Source organism: Haplochromis burtoni, unplaced genomic scaffold, assembly GCF_018398535.1.
Source record: "Haplochromis burtoni strain Fernald_Lab_line unplaced genomic scaffold, NCSU_Asbu1 Contig_49, whole genome shotgun sequence".
NCBI lineage: Eukaryota > Metazoa > Chordata > Actinopteri > Cichliformes > Cichlidae > Haplochromis > Haplochromis burtoni.
In genome coordinates, this window is record NW_024582410.1 from 460,042 (window position 1) to 486,151 (window position 26,110).

The window sequence follows — 26,110 nt, forward strand, 5'->3', positions numbered from 1 at the left end:
GGTTGCGAGCCAAACTTCCATCTGTCATAACCAGCAAAATCAAACAGGTACCAAAAGTCATTCCTTCTACTCATTAAATAAAAAATCTTCTACACCACCTTGCTAGAGCATGAAAATAAGGATGTTTTAACGTTGGTTTTAAAACAGCAGATGGCAGAGTTGCACTTTGGTGAACGTGCAGCAGACGCTGTCACTTTATGTAATTGTATTTCCTACTTTCAAACGCTGTATTATTTCCTCCCAGTTCCTTGCATTAATTCTTCTTCATCTTATCCCTTATGTGAAATAGTGACATCAGAGTGATGCTAAAGGATGTTTGTATATCACCATCTCAATTACACCAGAGTAGAGAACTATAAGATACTCTCTGATCTTTTTTTTAAAGCATAGCACCAAATTCTAAGAATAGTCTAATCGCAGAAGTCAAATCCTCCTCGAAGAGGAGTTTGCACCTTCCTGCTAAACCTGCGTTTCTCTATTTTAATCGGTGATGTTGTGTTGTGGATAAAGGGCCTCTGTTTAGCTCAGTGTTGTGCTTGTGTATCTAATAATTTTCTCTAATCAGAACTCTGCTTTATATTTTGAGACGGAGGAATGCCACTAACAGGTTGGGATTACTCAGAAATAACCAAGGAAAACAAACCAGGCCAGGGCTGAGTGACCCTGTAGCTCCAGCCGACAGGCTGCAGGACAGGCCTGAGTCTTCTGATAATGCCCTCATGTGGCTGATGAGCACTAATGGGTGATGCATTAGATAAGGTCTTTCATAACTGCCTTTGTTTTTAATAAGAATTCAAAACAAATGTGTTATCAGAAAGTCTTACAGTGTCAGAGGACATTAAAGCAAACCGATAACTTCCAAAAATCCTTAGTATAGAAATTAGTATTTTTAATTGAAGCAGTTAAATAAATTAAATGAACTATTTTTATATTAATATATTTCACAATTTCACAACAGGGTACCCATCTTCTGATGATCACAAAGCTCAAATCATCCCAAACTGGTTTCTTGAATGTGACAGTATGCTCACTGTACTCATATAAGCACCTTTGAGATGTGGTAGAACGGGACATGATTACAGATGTGCAGCCGATAAATCTGCTGTTTGATAGTATCGTGCCAATATGCACCAAAATCTCTGAGCAATGTTTCCAGGACTCTGTTGAATCTGTGTCATGACAGTTTGACAGTTCTTATGGCAAAAGTGGGTCCCACCTGGTATTAGACAGGTACCTGATAAGGACTACACTAATAATGAGCTATAACATGTAGGTTAACTGCATTTAATCTAACTCATCATTATCCAACCCAGCTGTCCCGTCATTCCTTCCATTCGTCTCCAAGTCTGCCACTGTCTTGCCTGGCAGGTCATGTGATAATAACTAGTGGTATTCAGGCTGTAACCTTAGCTGTCCATGCAGGGGTTAACATTAGAGCAACTGTTTTCAGTGGCGCATTGCCAGCCAGCAGGCCAAAAGGTCACCAGGATTTTTCTGACCTCATCTGCACTCTTAAACACATCCTTGCATCTCAACCACACAGGAAAGATGATGGAAATAGTGTGTGTGTGATTGGTGTTTAGTGGTGGAGGGATTCTAGGTACACAGGCCACCACACAATGCTCAGTTTGGATTTCAGCATATTTCCGGGTGCTTCTTGGCCGGTTCTGTGAAAGAGGGATGATGTGCATAGTGTGGAGGGAGCGGCTGAGCGCTGAGGGGTGGCTGGTATTTATAGCTGGTGTTAGACCGACGACTATAGTGATGAAAGCTGGACCACAGCCCCGATCATCTGCCTGTGCTGTTGCCTGTCAGGTCCTGCCCACTGTGTTTGTGTACAAGTCTGCTGATGTGATTGTATTAGCGTGCGTTTTGATCTGTTTAAGAAGCGTGTGATTGTCCACGTGGTGTGCTGTCTGCTCCATGAAGTGAGGTTACATACAGTATGTTCACAGAAATACAGAGCAAATAAGACAGTCACAAAAATGTTGAATTTCTAAGACAAAGTAAACCGTTTGTACGTGCTTGGTCAGGACATCCTTGTAAAAGAGATTTTATGATCTTGATGGATAATTTTTTTTCCTGGTTAAATACATATGAAATTAATATACAGATGTATAATATATCAGCCAACTGTCATCTGAATGTGATAGAAAGTTTGAGCTGTGTTTGCTTTTATTACGAAGCAGTCTGACTAGGATTTAAACAACTCTAAACACAGAGAAATGCCTTCGGTCACTCAGGCTAAATCAGTTTTCACAACTTCCTTGTTTCATTGGCAGAAAGAATCCAGAACCCAGAACTTGAGCTATAGAAAATTTCAAAGTAAAAGTTGTGCCTCAGAACTGTAGCCAACATATTTTCAAAGGTGATCCTTTTACTTTGAAAGCAAAGGGATGTCACATTTTTCACAGGTTTCCTAAATCTTGGACAGTGTTTGTAGACTAAGTCCATCACTTCAATTCAAACTACGACAACAGAAATATGCTAGTGACCGATACAATGACAGCGTAGTTTTCCTTGACGACAGCTGGTTACAATGTGCCCAGTCTGTAGACCTGGTGTAACCAATGTTTTTCCCAGCAACTGTTGTCAGTCTCCAACAATCACTCATAGACACTTGCAAAATACAAATTTTCCCCTAATAATCAGTGGTTGCCAGATGGTTGCAGATCAGTCTCTAGGCCTGTCTGTCTTGGGTCTTATTCAGTTTGAATCACAGTTGTCACAGGTTTGTGGACTGAAATTGCGATGCCAATGTAGCGGTCATCTTTTAGAGCTAAGACTGATTGTGATATGGGTTGAATGCTAGCAACCCTTCAGCAAGGACTGTATAGATCAGGGGTCCCCAATCCCAGTCCACAGGGCTGGTGTCCCTGCAGGTCTTAGATGTGTCCTTGATCCATCACAGCTGATTTAAATGGATAAATTACCTTCTCAACATGTCTTGAAGTTCTCCAGTTGCCTGGTAATGAACTAATCATGTGATTCAGGTGTGTTGACCCAGGGTGAGATCTAAAACCTGTAGGGACACCGGCCCTCGTGGACTGGGATTGGGGACCCCTGGTATAGATTCTTGACACAGCGACTGGCAGATAGATGCTAACTGGTATTTCTATAACAAATCACAAAAACAGCTGCCTCATGGCGCTTTATCTTGTAAGATTGAGACCCTACAATAATATAGAACAAACCCCAACAATGAAACAACCTCCTTTAAGGAAGCACTTGGCGAGAGTGGGAAGGAAAAACTCCCTTTTAAAAGGAAGAAACCTCCGGCAGAAGCAGGCTCATACTTGTGTGCTTCAGTGACCCACAAAGAGAAGGACGATGCAGATCGAGCTGCATGCTGCTGCAACATCCCAGTCCATCTGCTTGAAAAGATCACTCGGCACTGGGTTAATTACTTTATCCACATTGTCAACTTATTTTTCTAGACTAATTACATTGTCCACAGTCCCTGCAGTGACACACGGCCCACAGTGATGAGGGTTTATTATGTGTTGAGAGTATAATACACACGGGACATGTTAATACTGTGGTGTGGAATAACTCGCGCAGCCGCCTGAAGCAGATGAGCTGATGAAATCCGGACTGTTTGGTGATTCAAAATTACATTTCACGACAACCATTCCCCCTCTACTTCAAAACAAGGAAACCTATCCATATATTTAGTGCCTTTTTTTTTTTTTTTTGGACAGTCTGTGTTCTCCCAAAATTAAGACAGGAAGTGGTCGCATGCAATGACAAGAAAATTGAGGATTTGTCCACCTCTGGGTTAGCCGTTGTTAGCTGTGGAACCAGTTTGGTTTCATGTGTCAAGCATGCTGCTGTAAGCGGACGCTGCTGAACATAGCTCGACTGTTTATGATGAGAAATGTTAAAGCAAGACGAAGCAGTTACTGTATGGGATAGCGCTTAATCCTGAAACCCAGTAACAGTAGCACAAGAAATCATTAAATCACTGAACTGATGTTAAAGAAGGATTATGATGTAATATGTTTTGTGTTTGCTTACATTAGTTTTTGTTTTTCAGCTTTATTGACAGATACAATGAAATGAAAAAATATGAAGATTTCCAGCAGTCCTTAAACCAAATGTCCTCATAACCAAATATTGTTGTTCATAATTTACTTAAATTAAAAATGAATGTACAAAATGTTCTTATGACAAGTATCTATAGGTCAAATTACCAAAGTTTGGTTGTTTTTTATATTGATTATGATGCATTAGATAAAAAGGTTTGTGGGTATAAATTTACACTTCTTTGGAAAGCGTGCGTCTGTGTAAAGCTGCCACACACCTCTGCTTTGTGTGTATGTGCCAGTGCATTATCATGACTATAAAGAGTGCAACCTGATCTGTGCCTTGTTGTCTCCGGGCTGCGTCCCGCTGGGTTTATAAGTCCCAGCTAATCCGCCTCACCTAAAAACAGGAGCAGAGGAAAAAAAGTGGACGAGTGGAGGCAGAACACGATCTCGTGTGAAGCGACTCAAGAAGTTTTTCCTGTAAAGTAAAATACTCGATTACTTGCTGCTAGCAATATTTTACTATTGCAGCTCATTTTGACTATTATACAGTGCTTAAAGAATTTATTAGCTCACCTTTCAGAAACACAAGAAAATACAAATATCCAAAATATTTGTATTTTCTTGTGTAAGACAAAAAAAGTGTTGTTATTTATTAGATAAATAAGAAAACTTAATAAGTTTGACCTGGCACACTGGACTTCTCTAAAAAGTCAGAAATTAACCAAACATAACATTTAAACCCTAAAACAAATGGTTTTTGTTCAGGAATGCAAGTAAATACTCAAACAGTTTTAGAGTAAAGTACTTGTGGACACTGGTGGATTTATCAGTGCAGAACCATAAAAGAAACATTTTGGTAAATATCAGCACTGTTAATCTTAGGGAAGCTGTCGCATAAAGCTTCCACTGTATCTTGGTCTAATAAATTTATTAAGCATTGCATATTTATATCTCAAGTTTTTTACAGTATTTTTATATGGAGTTTATTTGTATATAAACATCCTTACCCTGTAATGCCTGTGCCATGAAGAAAACTTAAAAATTCAAAGTATTTAAAAAAACAGACAAATTCAAAAAAATAAGAAATAAACTCTTTATTTGCATAAGAAAGTTTTCATTTGTATGATTTTTGTTGAATACAGGAATATTGAGAATTTATTGCTCACAGTTTGTTTATTTTAAGCAAACATATACAGTGGTAAAAATGACTAAAAAGTGTTAAAGGATTAAGAATTTTGTTCTTTAATGGCTAAAGTGGTCAGAAAATGATGCAGAGTGAAAAAGGTGCAATATTTTACTTAAAAAAAAAAAATGAAGCAGCTGAAAGTTTTTTGCTGTTCATGTTGTGGAGGCGGTTTTTAATGTTTGAGAGAGTAGACAAAAGGTTTTTAATATCCAAGGCTGGGGGCTCACACACACACACACACACACACACACACACACACACACACACACACACACACACACACACAGAGGGCTTTGATGCCACACATAACTCCTCTGAGATCAGACAGAGTCATATTCATGTGACCCTGCTGGAGAAGATGACATCACAGAACTTTCCGAACTCTCACCTCTTTGCACGCACGCACGCACGCATGCACGCACGTGTATCTATGACTTCAGAGGACCTTTACTGTGACTAGCTTATCTCTCTATCAGCTAACTTTAACTGTAACTACTGCTTGCCTAACCTTTTGAGGAACTGCTTTTGTCTCCATGGAAAGACTTAGTCAACTGTTTTTTCCAGTCATTTTTGTCAGCCTCATTTATCGCCGTCTTTCAGAATTTTCCCTCTACTAGTTTCTGCTATAAGCTGCTTTAAATTGAAATCTTTCTCACTGTTGCATATGGAGAGTTTTGCTTTTCGGCTTTACCGGGGAACCTTTTTAAGTTGGTTACTCTGTCCAACTAGAGGTTTAGTGCTTTTAGGTTTTAGAAGGAGAATTAAGCCTTATGTAAAAGGCTTGTTTTTACTTTTTGTGGATTAATAAAATAATAATAAGCCTATAAACATGTCAACAGCTCTGTGAATTGCAGCTTCAGTCCACTGAGTAATATTTTATGAAAGTTTACCACCATTAACAGCTGTCTTTAGTGCTCTAAATCTGTAGGTTTAGCATGCTTAGCACTAAACAGAAGCTACAGCTGAAGATGATAAACAGGTTTTTAGTCCAAAAGTGTAATTTCAACCAACTTGATAAGTGACATTTGAATAGTCAGAAATGACAAAGTTGATAGACAATGTGTACCAAATGTGACTGCAGATTTGTATTTAAACACCAAAAAATGTAGCCCCCTGGTGGCCGTAAGACAGAACAACATTAAAAGGTATTGTGTGAATTGCAGGATCAAAAGTAGAGCCTAAACATTAGTATATCTTTATCCTTTATCCTCTGCTTCATTTATTTTTACCAGGTCAAGTAACTTATTAAAATGCTACTGCAAACCACTGGACTATTCTTCCAAGCAATTAACACTGTAATTGAAATGCGTTTATTTGTCCCTCAGTTTGAGTTGTACTCAGAAGCCAGCATCGCCCTGCTCCACCTCAACACGCAACAGGATTTCACTGATTTGACTCAGCAGGCCAAGAAGAACCTGACACTGGATGGGAAAGAGTTAACCATCAGTCCTGCATACTTGTTCTGGGACCTCACTGCTATTTCACAGGTAGAGTCTTCTTTTTTTTAATCCTTTAATAATTGGCATTTGGTTTATTTATTTTTTTTTTTACGCAGTATTGCAAGATGTGTGCAGTAGGCACTATATATAAGATATATAAGATGTTAAGAAAGAAGTGTTGTGTGTTTGCCCTCCAGTCTAAACAGGATGAAGATGTATCAGCCAGTCGATTCGAGGACAACGAGGAGCTTCGTTATTCGCTGCGCTCTATTGAGAGACACGCCCCCTGGGTGCGACACATCTTCATCGTCACCAATGGGCAAATTCCCTCCTGGCTCAACTTGGATAACCCCAGAGTTTCAGTTATTACACATCAGGTAAAACTTGAGCCTCAACTTCTACAACAATAAAGGTCCGGCTGGAATACAGAAGCTTTGCTTTTATTCATAGTTTATTGTGTAAATTAGCTAATTGCTCCTTTTGGATTTCCAGGATATCTTCTCGAACCACAGCCACCTTCCCACTTTCAGCTCACCTGCTATAGAGACCCACATCCATCGTATTCCTGGGCTCTCCCAGAAATTTATTTACCTCAATGATGATGTGATGTTTGGCAAAGATGTGTGGCCTGATGACTTCTACAGCCACTCAAAAGGACAGAAGGTGCGAACACAACATGAAAAGTGCTCACAGTGAAGTTTGCCCTGAAATATGAGCCACAGTTTCATTTTTTTAAATACTGAAAACTGGCTTTATTTTGCTCAATTCCCTGCAGGTATACCTCACCTGGCCGGTTCCTAACTGTGCAGAAGGCTGCCCAGGATCCTGGATCAAAGATGGGTACTGTGACAAGGCCTGCAACAACTCAGCTTGTGACTGGGATGGAGGAGACTGCCTGGGTAAAGATATCAATACCGTTGCGTCTTTTTTGTAAATGGGCATGTTTGTGCTGTGTATATTAAATTTTTTAATCCTTCTCTAAAAGGTGCAGCAGGGAGCAGTCGATTCCCTGGTGGGGTCGGTCCCGGTGGGGCTGGAGGGGCCGGGGGACAGGTGTGGCAGTTTGCAGGTGGTCTAGGAGGCATAGCGGGGACATCCTACTGCAATCAAGGCTGTGCCAACTCCTGGCTGGCTGACAAGTTCTGTGACCAGGCCTGTAATGTACTTTCCTGTGGCTTCGATGTGGGAGACTGTGGCCAAGGTATGTTTAAAGCAATACATGTAATAGTGTTTGTTTTGTTTGTTTTTTGGTGTTTTATTTTGGTTTTCACTATTTTATAATATAACCCTCAATGGTAATCAGGTCTTTCTGTTGTATTATTTTAGGTTCAATACCTGCAAAAGGATTAATAAATTGGTAATATGTACAAATATAACTGCTAATAATATGTAATAAAATATGCTGACAAAAATCCTTTAAAAACATAAACATTTTTAAATCATAATAGGTAAAATAGCAGACTATGGTAAATTATGTTTTAAAGAATAAAATATTTATTTTATTAATCTACTCACTTAGTTACTTTCTCATTTTATTATTTATTTAGTTACTCATATACATACTTGTTTATTTTATTGATACCAGAATTTAAATTACTCTGTTGCAGATGCAGCACAAAGAATAAAGTAAAAGCAGTAGTCTACACTAAAAACAAAAGACTTTGTTATACTTGGAACAGCCATATTGTCAAAATTGTAAAAATTGTCATATGCAACATGGATAAATGAAGATAACAAAAAAATACATAATAAAAACCATCCCCAAAATTAAAAAATTACTGCAATTAAAGCCCCAAAAATGACATGAATATACAGTAGCTTAGAAACTATGAGCACAGCTAAATAGAGAATGTAGAAAATATTTTTTTTAATAAAAGTGAAGACGTTTTTCAGTTAATTACATTTTAAATGAGATGCAATCAGGAGCTGAAATGTAGAATGAACGTATGTATTGTGACATGAACTAGCAAAGACTGTGCGAATCTTTCCGTAAACAGCAAAGCTGTAAGAGATGTTATACAGTGTGTTTAACTGCATGTCCAGCAAATGGTGCAGAGGCTGGTCAGGATCCTGACAGAGGAAGCCGAGCAGTGTGGTGAATCAGTCAGGAACAGTATTGATGAATTTCCTCAGTGAGTAATATGGACGCATTCCAACAGCCGGCAGGTCGATAATCAGGTGACAGAAATGCTCCTTCACGGTAACATATCTAGGATTATGCCACTTTTCACTCACTTCTTCTTACTGCTCAGATTGGTGTCTCTGTCTTATCAGTATAGCCACACAATATATCAATATATCAATCTGTCTGCGTGTTTGTCTCTTTGTCCACCAACTCCTCCTAGACCTTTAGGAGATGAACAACCAAACTTGGCACAAAGGTGCATCGTAGGCCCCTGAATGTTCTGATCTGTATCAGACACCACAGTGTTATCATATTGCCCTCCACCCACCTAACAACAGGCTGAAATGACTTGGTTTTTGACTTTTTGCAGCTATAACATGAAATGAAAGCTAAACTATACATTATATATTGTAACGTCATTATGTTGCCTAGCAAGCACCCTTTTGCATATATGCACCCACAACTCTTTATAAAAGCTTTGCAGCACAGACGATACTGTAGCCAAACATGTATTAATAATATTACTAAGTATCTTATAAGAACTTATAAGGATTGACTTGTTTTTATGTTCTGACACCATAGTTCTTGAATACACAGTCTAAATGTGCAGTGTAATTTGCGTATGAACAATAAACAAGTTTATGTTTTTATTTAAAGTGAACATTTTTGTTGCTACTAGCACCCTAAACATATTCTTTTGTCGTAGGGGGGAAAAAGACATTCGAAGTGTGTCCTTTGGGGAAGTGAGAACGTTTTGAAAGAACTCTTTTCTTTTTTAGAACACTTTAACGAGCTGCATCATGTGACCCTACTGAGGAACCAGAGCCACTACACGCTCCCTGTGGGTGAAGTCAGGCCGTATTTCAGCTTTGAGAAACTCGCTCGCAGAGTCTCCGAAGCCCACATCAGCGAGAACCCCGTGGTGCGTCACACCTCTGTCGCAAACAAGTGGAAGACCATTCACCTGCTGCTCCACCCTGGTTACAACGCGACCCAGATCCACTACAACCTCACTTTTCAGAGAGACGACGACACAGAGTTTGCCATGAGCTTCAGTGTGGCTGTCGACACCCGTGAGGTTTCTCAAACTAACGCGTCCCCGACTTCAAGCAAAGATGCAGGAAAAGAACCGAACGCGACTCCGACCCCGGACCCAGTGTTCCCTTTCTCTGATATTCCTGAAAACAAACGAGGGCCTAAGCTCAAGAAAGGGCGGCCTGGAGATCCTCAGACTATCATAGAGATTCCTTCTTTAAATGTGTCACTTTTACCAGCTGCTGTGCGCAAAGAGCTTCAAAAGCTGGAGGAAAAGCTTCTGATCGGTGACATTACTATGAAGGGTTACAATCTCACAAAAGCTGAACTTTTAAAGCCTTACAAGAACCTGGCGGAAAAGCATTTGATCCCTGATTCACAGCTAGGCAAAGATGATGCGAGCAGAGTCCAGAAGAAGTCCTATAAAGACTTGGACGGAGAGGATTTGAAAGGAAAAGATGAAACTGGAAATAAAGAAGAAATGTCTAAGAAAGATGTTGCCGTGAAAGACAAACCCGTTACTCCTCTCGTACCAGTCCACATTGATGATAAACTTCTGAAAGATTTGATAACTGAAAGACCTTTCTCTCTGAAAACTGCGATTGAGAGGCCCCTGACATCAAAGCTTTTAAACAGACTTTCCCTCCAAAAAAGTGCGGAGAGTCAGGCTGAGCCGGATAATGCTGCTGCAGTGGGGAGAAGGCTCCAGCACTTCATCTCCTCAGACCGAGGCTTCCTGCCGTGGGAGAGGAGAAAGTATTTCCAAGCTTTACTTGAGGTTTGTACATCCCTGTCTTCAATTTAAAGCTCCACTCAAAAAACTTGATTAAAAAATAAATAAATTTGTGTTTACTCCACAGGAAGAGGAGCGTCTTGAGAGCGAAATGGCGTATGAGACCGATGGCACCGCTACCAGGCGAAAGCTTCAGGACACTTTTGCTGACTCGTTGCGCTACGTCAACAAGCTGCTCAACGGCCAGTTTGGCTTCACGTCTCGCAAAGTCCCCGCACACATGCCGCACATGATCGATCGTCTCATCATGCAGGAGCTGCAGGACACGTAAGTGATATTGTGTCTTATCAAATCAGATTTATATAAATATATTTCTATTTCTATACATGCTTAGAAACAGCTCATCTGTTTCTAAACAGTCATTATTTATATCAACCACTCTGCTTGGTCTTCTTCAGATTCCCGCAAGAGTTTGACAAAACATCGGGCCACCGTGTTCGTCACTCTGAGGACATGCAGTTTGCCTTTTCATACTTTTACTTCCTGATGAGCGCTCAGGATCAGCTCAACGTGTCCGAAGTGTTTGATGACATCGACACCGATCATTCGGGTATCTTGTCTGATCGTGAGATTCGAACTCTCGCTACAAGGATCCACGAGCTTCCACTAAGCCTCCAAGTTAGTCAAAGCATCTTTCCCAGCGTACATGTCAGTAAACAGTTTCCAACAGTTCCAGTTTTGAGTTTTGTTTTTATTCTTCGTGCCGTTTTTAGGACCTGACAGGTTTGGAGCAGATGCTGATAAACTGCTCTAAGACACTCCCAACTAACCTGACCCAGCTTCACCTGGTCAACCCCACTCAAGAAGCCTACTATGATCCTAGCATGGTGAGATGTACAGCTGGCTTGACAAGGTAATATTTATTCAGTGTTGAATTATTTGGCTGATTTTCTGTTTTCCTAATCTGCAGCCTCCTGTCACAAAAGGCCTCATCCTCCACTGCAAGCCAATCGCAGAACGTATTCACAAAGCCTTCAGAGACCAGAATAAATACAAGTGAGATTTAATTTATTTCAATGTGTACGAGTAGTTGTGTATACTAAGCTGACAGAGCGCTTTTGATGGACAGGTTTGAGATCATGGGGGAGGAGGAGATAGCTTTCAAGATGGTGCGGACCAATGTGTCCCACGTGGTCGGCCAGTTAGATGACATTAGGAAAAATCCCAGGTGAGGAGAACTTTATATTCCTTAGAAGCAGATGCTTTTTCATTGTTTTACCTTAATGCGGTGCAATCAAAGTTTACATCTCTGCCATCCTTGTTGTTGAACTGTGTTATTTTCTTTAATTTCACCAAAAGGAAGTTCATCTGTCTGAATGATAACATCGACCACAGTCATAAGGACGCTGCCACAGTGAAAGCTGTGCTGAGAGATTTCTACGAATCAATGTTCCCGCTGCCGTCCCAGTTTGAACTGCCCAGAGAGTACCGCAACAGGTTCCTGCATATGGAAGAACTCCAGGAATGGTATGTTTAGCATTTTTAGCAAGTTATATCCATTAACTGCCATCTAATAAGTGCTAACTTCTAAATAAAATAATATCAGAGTTTAAGTTGTTAGAGATCTGTCGATAGAGTTACACAGGAATATGCACCGATCAAGCAGAAACCGAACCAAGAGATTCAGTTCAGTGGTTTGAATTAGCAGAAATGTCTCACAAACATTTAGCAACTTCTAGCCACCTGTTACAGCACATATCCAGCCTCTGCCTTACCTCTGCCTTTGTCATGGATTACTTCTAAGCCTTAATTAAAAGCGCGAGTTATTTAGAAATTTGCGTCTGTAAAGTTGGTCTAAAGAGGACCAGAATAATTTTATGTATCAGGCTGTAAACAAGCTTATTTTTGCTAGTTTGGCATTTTAAGTGTGGAGGTGGACTCACTTTTGGAGTGAGCATCAAGTGGTCATGCAAGGAACTGCAGTTTTCAGCCCCAGAGGTCGCAGCTGGGCTAAACAACCTTTAGTTTAGACTCCTGAAAATATCAAAGAATTCAAATTTTTCATCTCTCTGATTCAGTGAACACAGATTTGTGGAAGCTGATCCCCCCTGTAACATTGAAATTTATGGATGAACTGCCTTTAGGTTACATTTAAATTGTCTGCTTTGTCAACTGCAGCGAGGAGTAGGTCACCAGAACAGTAGTGAATATTTTTAATCACTTTTGTTACATGGCATATTTGAAAGCTTTGTCTATTAAATATCCATAAATAACAGGAAAATGTGTCGTTTTTTTGTCAAATATGGCAACACCTTTTGGCAACAAGAACTGAGATGCTTTAAACTAAGGCATGCACACAAATATAACTTTAAGCTCTGACTCCTTCCCTCACAGTCGAGCTGTTTTCCCCATTCATACTAAGGTATGAATTTGTGTCTGTCACCACGCAGGACAGCGCATTGCCATGTTGGACCAGTGGGAATCCCTCTGGAGAGTTACAGGGCTCTTTGTCAGGGATCCTGCTCCTGCATTCAGGGCGCTTCACCAAGGGAATGCAAGCCTCACATAGAGGCTTTGTAATTAGACCGAGCCGCTTCAGATGAATCGCTAGTTTTAAGATACTTGTAAGATCATTAAATGGCTGAGACTCTCAACTCCACCCCTTCCTTTCCACATCTATTTTCCATGTCTGTTTGTAAGCTTGACAGGCAGATGGTGTTGGGTGATGTCACCTTGTCATTCCATTGCTGGCTGTCCTCTGCGTACTGCATGCTTCCTCCTTGTTACATCACACCTTATCATCCACTGACCTGCCACTGCAAATGTTTACCTAATGCAGAACGATCATTTGACGCCTGCCTCTGTACCTGTTGGAGTTGGATTGAAGTTTTTTGTTAACTGATTGAAATGTGTTGTTTCCCAGGCGGGTGTATCGGGACAAGTTGAAGTTCTGGACCCACTGTGTCCTCGTGACCCTCGTCATCTTCACTGTCATATCCTTCTTTGCCGAACAGGTCAGTGTTAACCATGAACCACGCTCGGCTCATTTAGACATTCAGACAAAGATACACACAGAATTTGCTTGCACACCTCTCCGTTTCCATGATTCACGCTTGAGTTATGATAACGGCCTTCGCTACCGAAATTCCTCTCTGAGGAGCGTCCATCTCGTGTGTCGAGCTAGTATGACCAGCTATGTCGTGACCGGCCTTTATCAAGATGAAAGACCCCAGCAGCCTTTTATGGAAGGCAAGACTTAACTGTCTTTGTTAACTGGGATCAGAGAATTCCTGCTATATATTGAACCTTCAGAAAAGTTGTATTTCAAGCTGTAATAATATACAGAAAGTACTTAAAATCATTTTAAACGCAGGAAAATATTATTGGACACATTTCAAATTCTTCCTCTTTGGTGTTGGAAACGGTTTAAAACAAATGCCGCGAGTTGTTTAACATATACTAGTCGACTGTTCTGAGGTACCTTCCTAATCCAGAGGTTTCCAGTTTCTCCTCAGCGAACTAAAAGAAAGGTTAATAGTTGCAGTGACCTTAGGAGAATTTCCTTCACAGAAACCCACGGGACCAGTGTGTCACACTTGTCTTGTGTCGTTGTCACTGTACACAGACTGACTTTTGATGTCTTTCTGGCACTATCTGAATCTGGCTGCCCTTCTGTTTATGTCAGAGTTTAGATTGGAGAGATTAAATGTGTCTTCACTCCTCAGAGGGAGGTGATTTTACTCGGCTGCTCCATGTCTAAGATTATCTTTGCTTTCTTGAGTTACAAACATCTGAGGGGACTCTGGTATCAAAGCCTTGATTGGTGAAATTAATAGTTTGACATTTTGGGAAATATACTTGCAGTCTGGGCACAGTTACATGAGAACATTGATGTCACTTATAACCATTTGCTGTTGCTAAAAAAACAAATGAAAAATGGTGCCAATGAGGAGGTCGAGACGTGGAGTCAAACTGCCGACCTTCTGATTTATAAACCTTTGCTTTACCACACACACACTGTATCCTATTGACAGTCGTGAAAAATGAAATGACAGCAATTTCCAGTGCCGTGATTTAAAAGTCGTGTTTTCCTATTTTTAATAAAGAAAAATCTTATTTTAGATACAATAGATATGCATTTGGCAGCAATAACTTGAGCTAGATATTTTCTGTATGACTTTCCCAGTCTCACATATATTGCTGAGGAATTGGCATTAATTCATGCACAGCTCTCTTAAGGTCTCTGCACAGCATTTAAACCAGGTTGAGGTTCATTCTTCCCTTTTTCAGCCTTTGTGCTGTAGATTTACTGCTGTTCCTGACGCAGTTTGGGCCAAGCTTTAACTTTAGGCCTCACACTTGACTCTAGAATACTTTGTTATACAGAAGAGTTCATGGTTGGCTCTATGCCTCCAAGGTGCCCAGGTTCTGTGGTCACAAAACGAGCACAAATGACTACCTCTCCGCCACCGTACTGACAATTGGCATTAGGTGTTTGTGCTGTGTTTGGTTTTCTCCTGACACGGTGCTGTGCATTATAGCCAAATATCTATAATTTGTGGTTTGTTCGACTTTGCAAACCTAAGCTGTGCTGTCATGTTCTTTAAGACTGAATAACAAGCCATACTTACTCAGTGTTTTTCTAATTCTGCTGTGATGAACTTTAACATTTAACATGCTAACTGATGCCTGTAGAGTCTAAGATGTAGATTTCGGGGGTTTTGTAGTTTCTCCATGAATCACATGGTCTGATCTTGGAGTGAATTTGCTTTGACAACCACTCCTGGGAAGATTGCGGCAATATATTCACACCTGAATTTGCCAGACCTGCAAACTGCCTTGACCTTTTCTTTGCTTTTATAGAGGTGCTCACATTTGCTGATGATCATTTAATTAGGTGCATTATAGATTGGATAGATAGATCTCTCTGTCCTCGTCTGTACAGAAGGAAGTTAATGACCTTTATTGCCACCCCTTTCATATTCAATCAGTTGTTCTGCAGGTTTAGTAGTGACATTTCCTCTTTCCCCTGTTCCTGCAGCTCATCCTGCTGAAGCGAAAGCTGTTCCCCAGACGCAGGATGAACCGGGAAAGCAACCCGGAGCGGGTGTGAAAGCGGAAGACTTCCCTCTCTTCATTTTATTGAACAACAGCCTCGGCGCCTCCTCTCCACCTCCACAGTGAGCACAGGAGAAGGATGCAAGCCAGCTGGAAAAAGCAATCCAAGATCCTCGGCGCAGAATTGCATCACCGTGGATTTGAGGAGAGACTCGTGTGAAATGTTAATGAAACATTTTTCAGAAGATGATAGACAGGGCTGGCCGGTGAGGAGAATAGCAGCCAGACAGGAGGAGCTCATAAATCTTCTTCTCTTCCACTGGAGGCACCCGAGACTTTTTACACACCACGAACAAGCAACACTCCTTCCACCCTGCACCACCCTCCTCACGTCCTGCCCTCAGCATGCCACTGATTAGTATTCTGTTAAAGTGGGAAACACTTGATATCAGCATGTCAGTGTCTGTCGAGACAAATTTAAAGGTTTTTTTGTTTGTTTGTTTGGTTGGTTAGTCAGTTAAATCTGGTGGTAAAAGTCTCTTTACTGTTTTTTAATCTGTTTTATATCACTGTAAGTTTTTGGAGGGTTTTGTTTGTGTTTGAGAATGCTGCCTTTGTTGCTGGGATGCTGACAGACTCATAGAGTCAAATGATAATCAACACAGTCATTACTTCTAGTTCTTTTGTGTTTATGTTATAGCTAATTTTAAAAAGATTGAGGATCAAATTTATACATATAGGACAAATAGGAATAGGTGATTAAAGTGTTGGACGCCATATCTTCGTCTGCCATATTTGAAACAAGAAAACTTTTAGTGCCTTCGTTGTTCATTCCTGCTTGTTTAAATGTTTTTGTTAATCTCCCTTTGGGATTTTAAAAGGTCTTCTTGTAAATGCTAATGATATCTTACTCTAATCTTGTGGTTTACAGTAAGAATGAATGGGATGCAGGATAATATGAATATAATTCTCTGCGTGGTACAAATGTAAGTGATTGGTGGAGCTATATTAGAAGTAATACTACAGCTTTCAAAGCTGCCTGTACGTGTGTCCCTGTGGGACTCAGCAGGCTCGCTGCTGTCTGAAATTCAGACCACCTCAGCATGTTCTCTAACTTATTTTGATTGTATTGTTGTGACAGTGAGCCCCGTGACTGACACAGCCGATTTGAGTTCTAGAATGTAAACGATACGCAAGTGTTTTCCTCTGAACGCCAGTTTTATAGTGTTTCTTATTATAGTGACAAAAATGGAAATGAGCACTAGCAGCTGTCAGCATTTTGCCACTGTGCTCTGGGTTCATAGGGTGTGTGTCAGCAGATGAGACGCTGAGAGCCATATTTGGAAGATGAATTTACTCTAATTGCACCAGTTTCGTTGGTTTAACAGAAATAAATGTGATTTGGTTCGGTCAGCTTGGTGTTTTTGTCAGTACTGTTCACATTACTCTTTCCACACTTACTACAATTTTATTCCTCAATTCCTCACCTCAGACTAATAATCAGGGCTCGTCAGATTTCAGACGTCAATAAATTTACCTTTACAGGCATGTTTAAGGGACTTTCAACATGGCATGGTTGTTGGCTGTATACCTGTGATGTGAATCTCCCGTTCCACCAAACCCCTTAGTGCACTACTTGGTTGAGATATGATAGCTGGTGTTTTTTTTTTTTTTATTGTCATGTTCAAGAAACAGTTTGAAATAATCTAAACATTAAGAGATGTGTATTCCTGCTGGAAGCTGTCATCAGAAGATGGCTACAGTGAGGTCATGAAGGGTGGACATGCTGTTCTTCTCTGACATCAACAAGGCATACGTTTTATTTTTTGCTGACCATTCTCTGGAAACTCAAGATGGCTTTGAGAAAATCCTCCTTAGATCAGACCAGCTCATCTGGGAAACCAAAAACTATGCTGTGTTCAAAGCCTGAGTCACTTTGCAGTATTTTTACAAGGTAGTGTTGCAGTACTTTTTTCCACCAATGACAGGAACAATCAAAATGGATGAAAAATATTTTCTTTATTACAATCTTTTCCACTCATGTCTGTTAGTAGAAAGGTGTTTCACTGCATTACAGTGCAACAAAGTGATTTTGAACCATGGTTGTACCTTTGAAATGCATAGCTCTAAAGTCCATCCATAAATAAACTTCTCGAGACAGGAGTATAGTGTCAGAATGTAAGGGGACGACAATGGCAATTTTCAAAATAAAATAAAAAATACACGCCCTCAAATCTTTTACCGGCTCTACAGAAATGTCCCTTTTTACCCAAATGATCCTGAATGATGTTTCATTCTGATTACAACCCTTCATTGAGATTCACTACACAATTACTAATAATCCAACAAAACTTAATTAAAAAAAGAAATCGGTCACATATACATAATTATGCATAAATGAACATGAGTGAATAGTTAAAAAAAACAAACAAAAAAAACTTCCAGGATAGTGTTCTATTATTACTGTATCTGGTGTGATACTGAGTGAAAAAAAAATGTACAAAGCTGCTTTAAATATTCACAAGTTAAACAGTAATTACAACAAAAATATTTAAGGCATCTTCAGTTCAATTCTGTACAATCACACAAAATCATTAGCCCTTCAGGGAGAAGAACAGAGAAAGCAGAACAAGCCGAGTGTTGACGCTTCATCGGTCGACGGTGCTCCAGAGGCCGGAGAAGATGTTTTTAAGGATTGTTTTCCACGACTGCAGGATGAGATGAGTCGAAACAAAATAAAAAAAAAACAAACAACTGCAGTGGGGTTTGTGAGATCGGCCTAACTTTAGACACGTCATCATTTTCAGCATTAACACACGATCGTTACCCTTCGATGCAGCTCGCTGACAACCTGCCGGTCCAAATTGGAAACCTTATTGGAAATTATTTTAAGGTCTATAAGTTTATTTAAAAAAAAGTTTCTTTAAAGCCCTAATTTGTATCAAATTCAGTCTTATTTCATTTAACAAATTAAAACAAGTCATTAAGAAAACTCTTAACAGGTATTTGATTCCGATTCAGCAGATATCAAAGAAATTTTACTTAAATTGTCACTCGTGATTGTCATATTTATGTGTTTAGTTAATTGTACAACAATCCATGAGGAACATGTCTCCATATTTAAAGCTCACTTAAATGCTTTGATATTTGCCCAAGCTAAAAAAATACCTATTAAAAGATTTTTTTTTTTTTTGGTATTTTGTGTTGAATAAGCTGGAAGTGCCAAATGATGTTCAAAAAATTAAATCTAACAACATGCATTTACCTTGAAATTAAAATCTGAAAGACTTCATCAGGCAACTGGGTTTTCAAGGGAAACTTGGGTTAATTTTTCATTCAACAGATCCATGCTTGGTTGTTTTTTTTCCCTTCTTTTTTGTATCACGGTAGTTTTATCTTTCCTTTTAGTAGGTGTGAGTTTTAATCTGAAGTGGTTACTTTGTCAAGGCTGCAGTGGCTCGAGGTCGAGGGTTTCTCCTCGTCATCGTGGTCGCTGTCTGCTTTCAGGAGCGGGAAGAGATCTGCGTCCCCTCCCGCCTCCTCCCGCCGGGCAAACCGTCAGTCGCGGTGCAGCTGGCTCGGCGTTGTGATGCTAAAGACGTGGATGCGCAGGTGGGAGGCGATCTGGAGGCACACGCCCGTGCAGTAGCGTATCAAATCCACACTGGAGAGGACCTGGAGCAAAAATAATAAAGACGTACTATGTTAGGTGATATACTAATTTCAGATGCAATACAGGTCCCTAACAGACAGCATCATTAAATGGTACCACAAAGGATGATACAAGAACAGCCACTGGATACAGCAAGGAAGTAATTTACATGGAAATCTTTAGTTTTGCAGCAATTTCCTTTCCTCCATTTAAAAAGTAAAGCAGATCACTGCCATACCCCGAGACACGCACAAGCTTCTGGTTGTTGAGGGCTGAAGGACTGACACACACTTTGAAAACTACGGTAAGTAACCAACTTCCTGCTTCCTGTTTATGCAATCACATATTTTCTTGTTGTCATGGATGGCTATTATTTATGAAATGATCCTAACACGCATGTTTAGATGGACAATAAGTATTGCTATAAGGAAAACCAGTAAGCCAGAATCTGTAATACCGGGATGTGATTACTGACATTAGTAATACTTTTGCCCTCCCTAGTGTGGCATGTCAGTGTCAAATGAGGAAAACGTGTTTGCACACCTACGCTGGCTCCAAATTCAAATGGTGGTTTCCCATCAGCTATTAATATATTTGTTGACTCTGAGTGAATATCAGCGCACCATCTCGGCCGTCACACTGACAAAAGATTACCATTTATAGCAGAGAACATGGCTGTAAAGTTCTTTTGAAGTGTAACGTTTTTAAACTGTATTTATCCTTTCAAAGCTGATCAGCTGGAAACCCTGTAGGGGTTTGCAACAGCGTGTGAGATACAACACGAGTCATGGGTGTCAAAGGAAGGTTTATCACAAGTCATCTCACTTTCATTGTAGAAACTTTGTGCTCTTTGAACCACAACTATAATGATTAGATGGCAACTAGCAGAGATAAGAGTCCCACAGACAGAAATGAAAGCCGCTGTGCTTATGAGAAGTTGATTTAACTGTGTGCGTATTAGTCATCAACGCTGACAAGTCCTACAAGTATATCAAGGCACTACGCTCCAATCTTATTTCTCTATTGTTATCATTATAATGAAAAGCTCTCAACTAAATAAAGTATGCAAGGAAAATAATTTAAGGCATTAACTATATACACATACAGGTAGAAGAGCAAAGAATGTGGCTACTTAGAGGTGACAAAAAGGGTGGGGCTGCATTTTAAACAAAGACACCTGTGAGATCAGTACTAACCATGGCGATCCAGAGGACTATGTGTTCGTCAATGAAGCTGTTAAAGTACTGGTTGAGGAATAGGAGGCCAGGCCCAATAAAGGCTGGGTCTGGTAGGTATAACTCACTCTTGGTCATGTGTGCCATCTACAGAGAAGATTCAAGAAAGAAAGAAAACGCAGGTTAAACACTGGGTTAAACGATGGGTTAAAACAGACAAAAGAAGATATGTGACAGTTCATTCAGGCAATTAAGAGAACACCAACGTACCACCAGCTTGTTGGAAATCTTGGCGATAACCATTCCAAAGGTGAGCAGGTACAAACAGGGGTGGTGCTCAAACAGGTGGCTGGATGACTTCTTGAAAATGATGAAGGCCAGTGTAAGGATGAGGCTGATGTGCAAACCGGGACTCAGCACGCTGGTGTCCTGAAGAGCAGAAACATTGATTAGTTTTTGCGCTTTACACATTTTTTTAAAATATTAAAATAATGCTGTATTTACAACTTACAGCCACAGTGGAGCCATTTTTGCCAACCCCTCCATTCAAAATGACATAGAAATAGTTGTAACAGGAGTACAGGGCTCCCCCGATGATGCCCATGACGGGGAAGGCATACAGCTTCAGTCCGATGATGGGCAACTATGGGAACACATTGAGGTCAAAATAAAGAGAAAACAAGAAGCATTCTCCTTATAAAATAGAAAAGTGCTTATATGAAAGCTGCAGCATGCTGAGCATGATGGGAGGGCAAAGCAAATAAATAAATATATCCAAATAAAACACAAACAAATGCGGGCGACATCATCAGCTTTTTGAGCCAGATCATGTCCAGTAGATGACCTGTTGCCATGGCTTTAGCTACCCATATTTACCTTCTCACTTCTCTCATGTGATGTTAAGTCAAGCCTCCAAAGGCAGCACAGAGTAAAAGTAAAACACAAATTCTATTTAAAGACTAGCATGACAACTAAAGCCTAAGAAGTGATTCAGTTAGTTTGTCTGGTGTAAAAACTAAGGAGAAAAAGGTTTGACTATACACTTGAGGTGAAATGGATGTGTCCCTGTGTGTACACTATTTGTGCAGGTGAGTGTGAAGAAATGGATTCTCAGTTACCGTGTACTGCCAAAGGCTCACGCCTCCGAAAGCTGACATCACATACATGATTATGATGGCGAATTGCACCTCTGTGACATCAACCCTGTGCAGAACATATGAGGGAAGTGTGAGATAAGTGACAGTGCGAAGGTTTAACAACAGCATCAGTACTGCAGCATTTTTAAATGCCACTGTGTGACCGGATCCTACAATTAGATGTTCTCATAAAACAAGCCATTCAACATGGGCTGTGGGTCTTTTCTCCTCTTCCAGGGGAACACATACACCTCATACCAACTGTCAGGCATGGTGGTGTAAGGGTGATGGTTTGGGCTGGTTTGTAGCCACAGGACCTGTGATCACTGAGTGAGCCATGAACTCCTCTGTATACCAAAAGCATTAAATACAAGGCCATCTATCCGACAGCTAAAGCTTAGGCCAAACTGGGTCATGCAACAGGACAAATATCCCAGGCACAGCAGCAAATCTAAAACAGAATGATTGATAAATAAGAGTATAAAATGTTCTAATGACGAAGTCCAGACCTCAACCTAATTGAAATGCTGCGGTGGGACCTAAAGAGAGATGTGCATAAACCAGTGCCCACAAATCTCAATGAACTAAAGCATCATTGTAAAGAAGAGTGGGCCATAATAATGTGAGAGACTGCTGAGGTCACACAGAATAAAAAAAAGGGGGAAAATAAGCTAAAGGTGGTTATACAAGCTACCGAATCATGGAGTATACTCAATTTTTCAAAGGACTGCTTAGAGCCCTAGAAACTCTCTTTTTTCCCCACGTGACTATGTGAGTTGGTAAATGCACTGAAGGATTATTTAGGCAACAGGAACCTGGACTGTTCACTAGCAACCAACTATCACATGCAAAGCAATGCATGACAAGTTAAACACTTTGCATGTGGACGGGGCTTGAACGGTTTTTGGGGTAATGTTGACCTGCCAGTGCAAGTGGCTTGCCAGGAAAATTAGCTTACTGTCTTCAAGTTATTTTATCATTCAGTGTTGCAAACTAATAACAATGACCATTTTCTTATATTAAAAGAAAAATACATTTAAAATAAATATTTGACTTACAGGCCAAAGCGGAGTGTCCCGGACACATAGGTCTGCCAGTGGGCGCAGAAAAACATAAACATCCCAATAAAACCACAGAAGAAAGTCCAGTTTGGATATTGTCCTATTCCACATGAAATGCACGTTCCCACAGCAACAAAGACTGAAAGAGAATCACCGGGGTAAGCACATTAAAATCATGTTAATGAAATTAAAGCCAAAGCTTTGTTTACTAACATGCTACAATCAGTTTATTATAATCAAACGCAGCAGGCTTCAGGGTTTAGGAGATTACCTGTGGAGACTGCATCACAGCCGTGGTCGAAGAGCTCACCAAGGGCTGAGCTGCTGTTTGTCCTCCTGGCCTGTTTCCCATCAATAGCATCCAGAGACTGGTAGATGAACAGCCCCAGAGCCGACAGGATGAAAGCCCATGATGGAGCCTGAAGCCAGGTAAGGGACGAGAGAGGGAGACTGACAGTTACACACCCATTCTTACAACACAGATAATCACCTAATTGGTCTATTTAAGCTACTTAAAATACAGATAGTTGTAGAGCTAAAGAAAATGTGGGTAACTGGTGAATATTTCAGTCATTCTCATGTAGTCACAAAGATCTTGAGTACTACCAATCAGCCTTAGAGTCCAAATCAATTGAGCTCTTATAAGACAGGCCAAATTTTAATCTGTGCAAAATCCCCCTGCAAAATCACAGGGACCAAGGGACCACTTTAGACCCACCCCACTTCCTTTGCAATCTGTCATTTATTTGTAACACCTTGGTCTAGAATCATATAATTCTTAAAAATTGCAGTTGTTGACCACATTACAAGATGGTCTCTACTAATCATATCTGTATTTCACAACTTTAATTCTTATTCATATGAGGGGGGAGGAGAGGGTTGTGTAACTTGTTGAGGTATTGGATTTTCAGAAGTTGTTTGTTTTGGATTTTATGGAGCTTTTGAATTCATACACGTGTGCACTGTTGGATTTAAATAATACTTATGTGCCATATGTGCTACATCTCTCTGAAGTGTGTAGTAGGAGGGACTCCAGCTGACTAGACCAGTTCAGCTCCTCTTTACTAGGGTGGAGGTTATGGACCATCTGGACAGTAATGCTGGCCAACATAGCATGTTTGGAAAACTACAATGTGTGTGTGTGTGTGTGTGTGTGTGTGTGTGTGTGAGAGAGAGAGAGAGAGAGAGAGAGAGAGAGAGAGAGAGAGAGAGAGAGAGAGCGCATTTGTGCAAGCCTGTGACTGAGAGAGAGAGAACCACACACAAAAAAAGAGTGTGTTTCAACAGAGATGAAGCACATGTCCCAAAAGCCTTGTGGACTACTTGTTTAAGTTTATCACAGCAGTAACTTGAGGGAAAACTCTGACCCATTTCCATAGGCTCCGATGAATTCCTGTGAATGTGTGTTTGTTTGCACAGCGATGGGACTTAACTCTTAACTCTCCATAAATAAAAGCGTACACTGTATGCCTCAATCAATGCATAATAACAGTAGATGAAACTGGTGGAGTCAGTGGGAGTGCATGGACTTTGACTCAGGTGCAAGGTTGTCATAGTTAGAACGAGCAAAGGCGCAAGTCTGATTAACTCACCAACCTGTGCATGAGCAGCTGGACCCACTGCTGCAGGGACAGACAGGTTTACTGTGCCCTAGGTCAACTTGCTACCTGCAAGGCACATTCTCTATAGTATTCTTAGATTACAGAATAATATAGAGGCGTTTCAAAATCAGCTTACTCACTTAAATAAGTATATTTTTGTCTGGTTAAGGGCTAGACACCCTCCCGCCCCTTTTTTTTAATTTAATTCTTAATTACCAATAAATGGCTGCTAAATGATTCGCCTCTTCTCTGATAGATAGTGGCCTTAAGTGAAACAATGAAACAAATTGCTGTTTTGACACAAACAGCACTGCGTCACATGAGGCCTTTCAACTTTCTAAAGTCACATGACCGCCGATATATCAGTTATTCTTGTCCACGTCGTCCCTAATACGATTAAAACCCCCTTTAAAGCGTCTCGGCTTGCTTGTGGCCATGCTTGGGTTTAAAAAAAGAGCAAAAAAGGTTTTCCTGAAAAACCTGGAGACGGACTCTAAGCTTACTTCGGCTTACACTACCAAATTTAAATTTAGCTGTTTGACACTACAGAACAGTCCTAAAAATACAGCGCCTGCGGCGTTAGCTAGCACCACGGCCCCATCTATAAGGTAGATATGACGTTAAAATACAAGCAGCTGTGAAGCTCAAATGTTTGCCGAATTAGTAAGTATCCCCAATGGACTCAGTAAATATAATCAATCCTATTTGTTGAGCTATCTGGGTCTTACAGGTTGCGGTGTATCTTTAGCCTACGCATTTTCTAAATGGAGGACGGTCTTTTCATAGCAGAGATGGGTAGACATTTGAAACTTTAGCCCCAGTCGCTATACTCACCTCTTCTGTTGCCGTGGGACAATAATACACAAGCACCAACGTGGAGAGGACATTAACCAGCAGTCCAACAATAGTCAGTGTATTTGGTGCGATCCATGTCGGTATCTGCTGGACGAGCCAGTTCCAGTAGATCTGACACGGCGGCTCAAATAGGGATCTACCGGAGGCGCTGTATTTATGCTCCTCCAGCCGCTTTAGTTGAGCGGGTGACAACGGCTCTGGCCACAGGAAATGTGGCATTATTTTTCTGCCTCGTCACTCCTCTGAGTACCGCAAAAACTCCCTGATATTCCCGGGTGGTGTTTCAGACAGGGTTGGCCGACTCCAGGAGACAGCAGCAGCTCATCTGGTATGTCTAGGGTAGACGAGCAGCAGAGGCCATTTTCACAGCGGAACCAAGCGCTGTGGATGTCTATACGTTTCTGGCCGAGGTGCGTCTCGGCAGGAAGCGAATGTCCGGAAGGGATAACGTGGCTATCTACCGGGAAGTTTAAATGCACATAGCCTGCGCCTAAGAGTGTATAACACTGTGATAATAACCATCTGGTTGGCTCATAAACTTGCTAAAATATAAGCAAACCTAAGCACATATTGTATGACTGGCAGATGCATTTAGGCCCATAATTACCTCATTCATGTAGGTTAAGCCTTATAACTTAGAAACGATGAAAAGTGTAGGTGGTATCATTAACATATAGAAAGTACCACACAAACATTTAAAATATCATATCATATTTGACCTGCCTTAGTGTAGCTGTTCTCCTTGTGCTTCTTGCTCACTTTGTTAGTTCTAAACTAAAAGCTTAAGTTAGATAAAAAAAAAATGTTAAATTTATTTAATTTAGTTAATAGTTAATTTTAGAAGAAAAAACACCTGGAATCATGTTGTTCTTTTAAAGATTAACTAATATAAATTTAAAAGAAAAAAATAAGGTAAACATGAGTTGTGTTTTTACTAAGCTTTGAAAAGTGTGGATTTGTAAATAGATCGCACATCAAATGATAAAAACAATCAGAAATATTAGCCTACATTCTCTAGGTCTG

At 40.4% G+C, this 26,110-nt stretch overlaps 2 protein-coding genes across 2 annotated transcripts in view; one reads left to right on the top strand and one right to left on the bottom strand.

The window, feature by feature from the left end:
- gnptab (N-acetylglucosamine-1-phosphate transferase subunits alpha and beta) overlaps positions 1–17,020 on the top strand; it is a gene marked incomplete in the record, with an annotated part of 21,862 nt that extends 4,842 nt beyond the window's left edge. Inside the window, 15 exon segments of the mRNA XM_014333981.2 lie at positions 1–47; positions 6,543–6,704; positions 6,854–7,033; positions 7,149–7,319; positions 7,432–7,555; positions 7,642–7,857; positions 9,561–10,594; positions 10,677–10,876; positions 11,008–11,227; positions 11,323–11,436; positions 11,520–11,605; positions 11,679–11,777; positions 11,909–12,076; positions 13,473–13,563; positions 15,591–17,020. Of these exon segments, the coding sequence (XP_014189467.1) occupies positions 1–47; positions 6,543–6,704; positions 6,854–7,033; positions 7,149–7,319; positions 7,432–7,555; positions 7,642–7,857; positions 9,561–10,594; positions 10,677–10,876; positions 11,008–11,227; positions 11,323–11,436; positions 11,520–11,605; positions 11,679–11,777; positions 11,909–12,076; positions 13,473–13,563; positions 15,591–15,662 (2,984 nt within the window).
- Positions 17,021–18,974: 1,954 nt separating this feature from the next.
- On the bottom strand, positions 18,975–25,512 carry chpt1 (choline phosphotransferase 1). Its single transcript, XM_005923604.3, has 8 exons — positions 25,067–25,512; positions 22,903–23,050; positions 22,629–22,770; positions 21,553–21,637; positions 20,946–21,077; positions 20,705–20,863; positions 20,456–20,581; positions 18,975–19,282 (listed from the first exon to the last, which is right to left on the bottom strand). The coding sequence occupies exons 1-8, from the start codon at positions 25,304–25,306 to the stop codon at positions 19,166–19,168; spliced, it is 1,149 nt and encodes a 382-aa protein (XP_005923666.1). The 5' UTR covers positions 25,307–25,512; the 3' UTR covers positions 18,975–19,165.
- Positions 25,513–26,110: the final 598 nt, after the last annotated feature.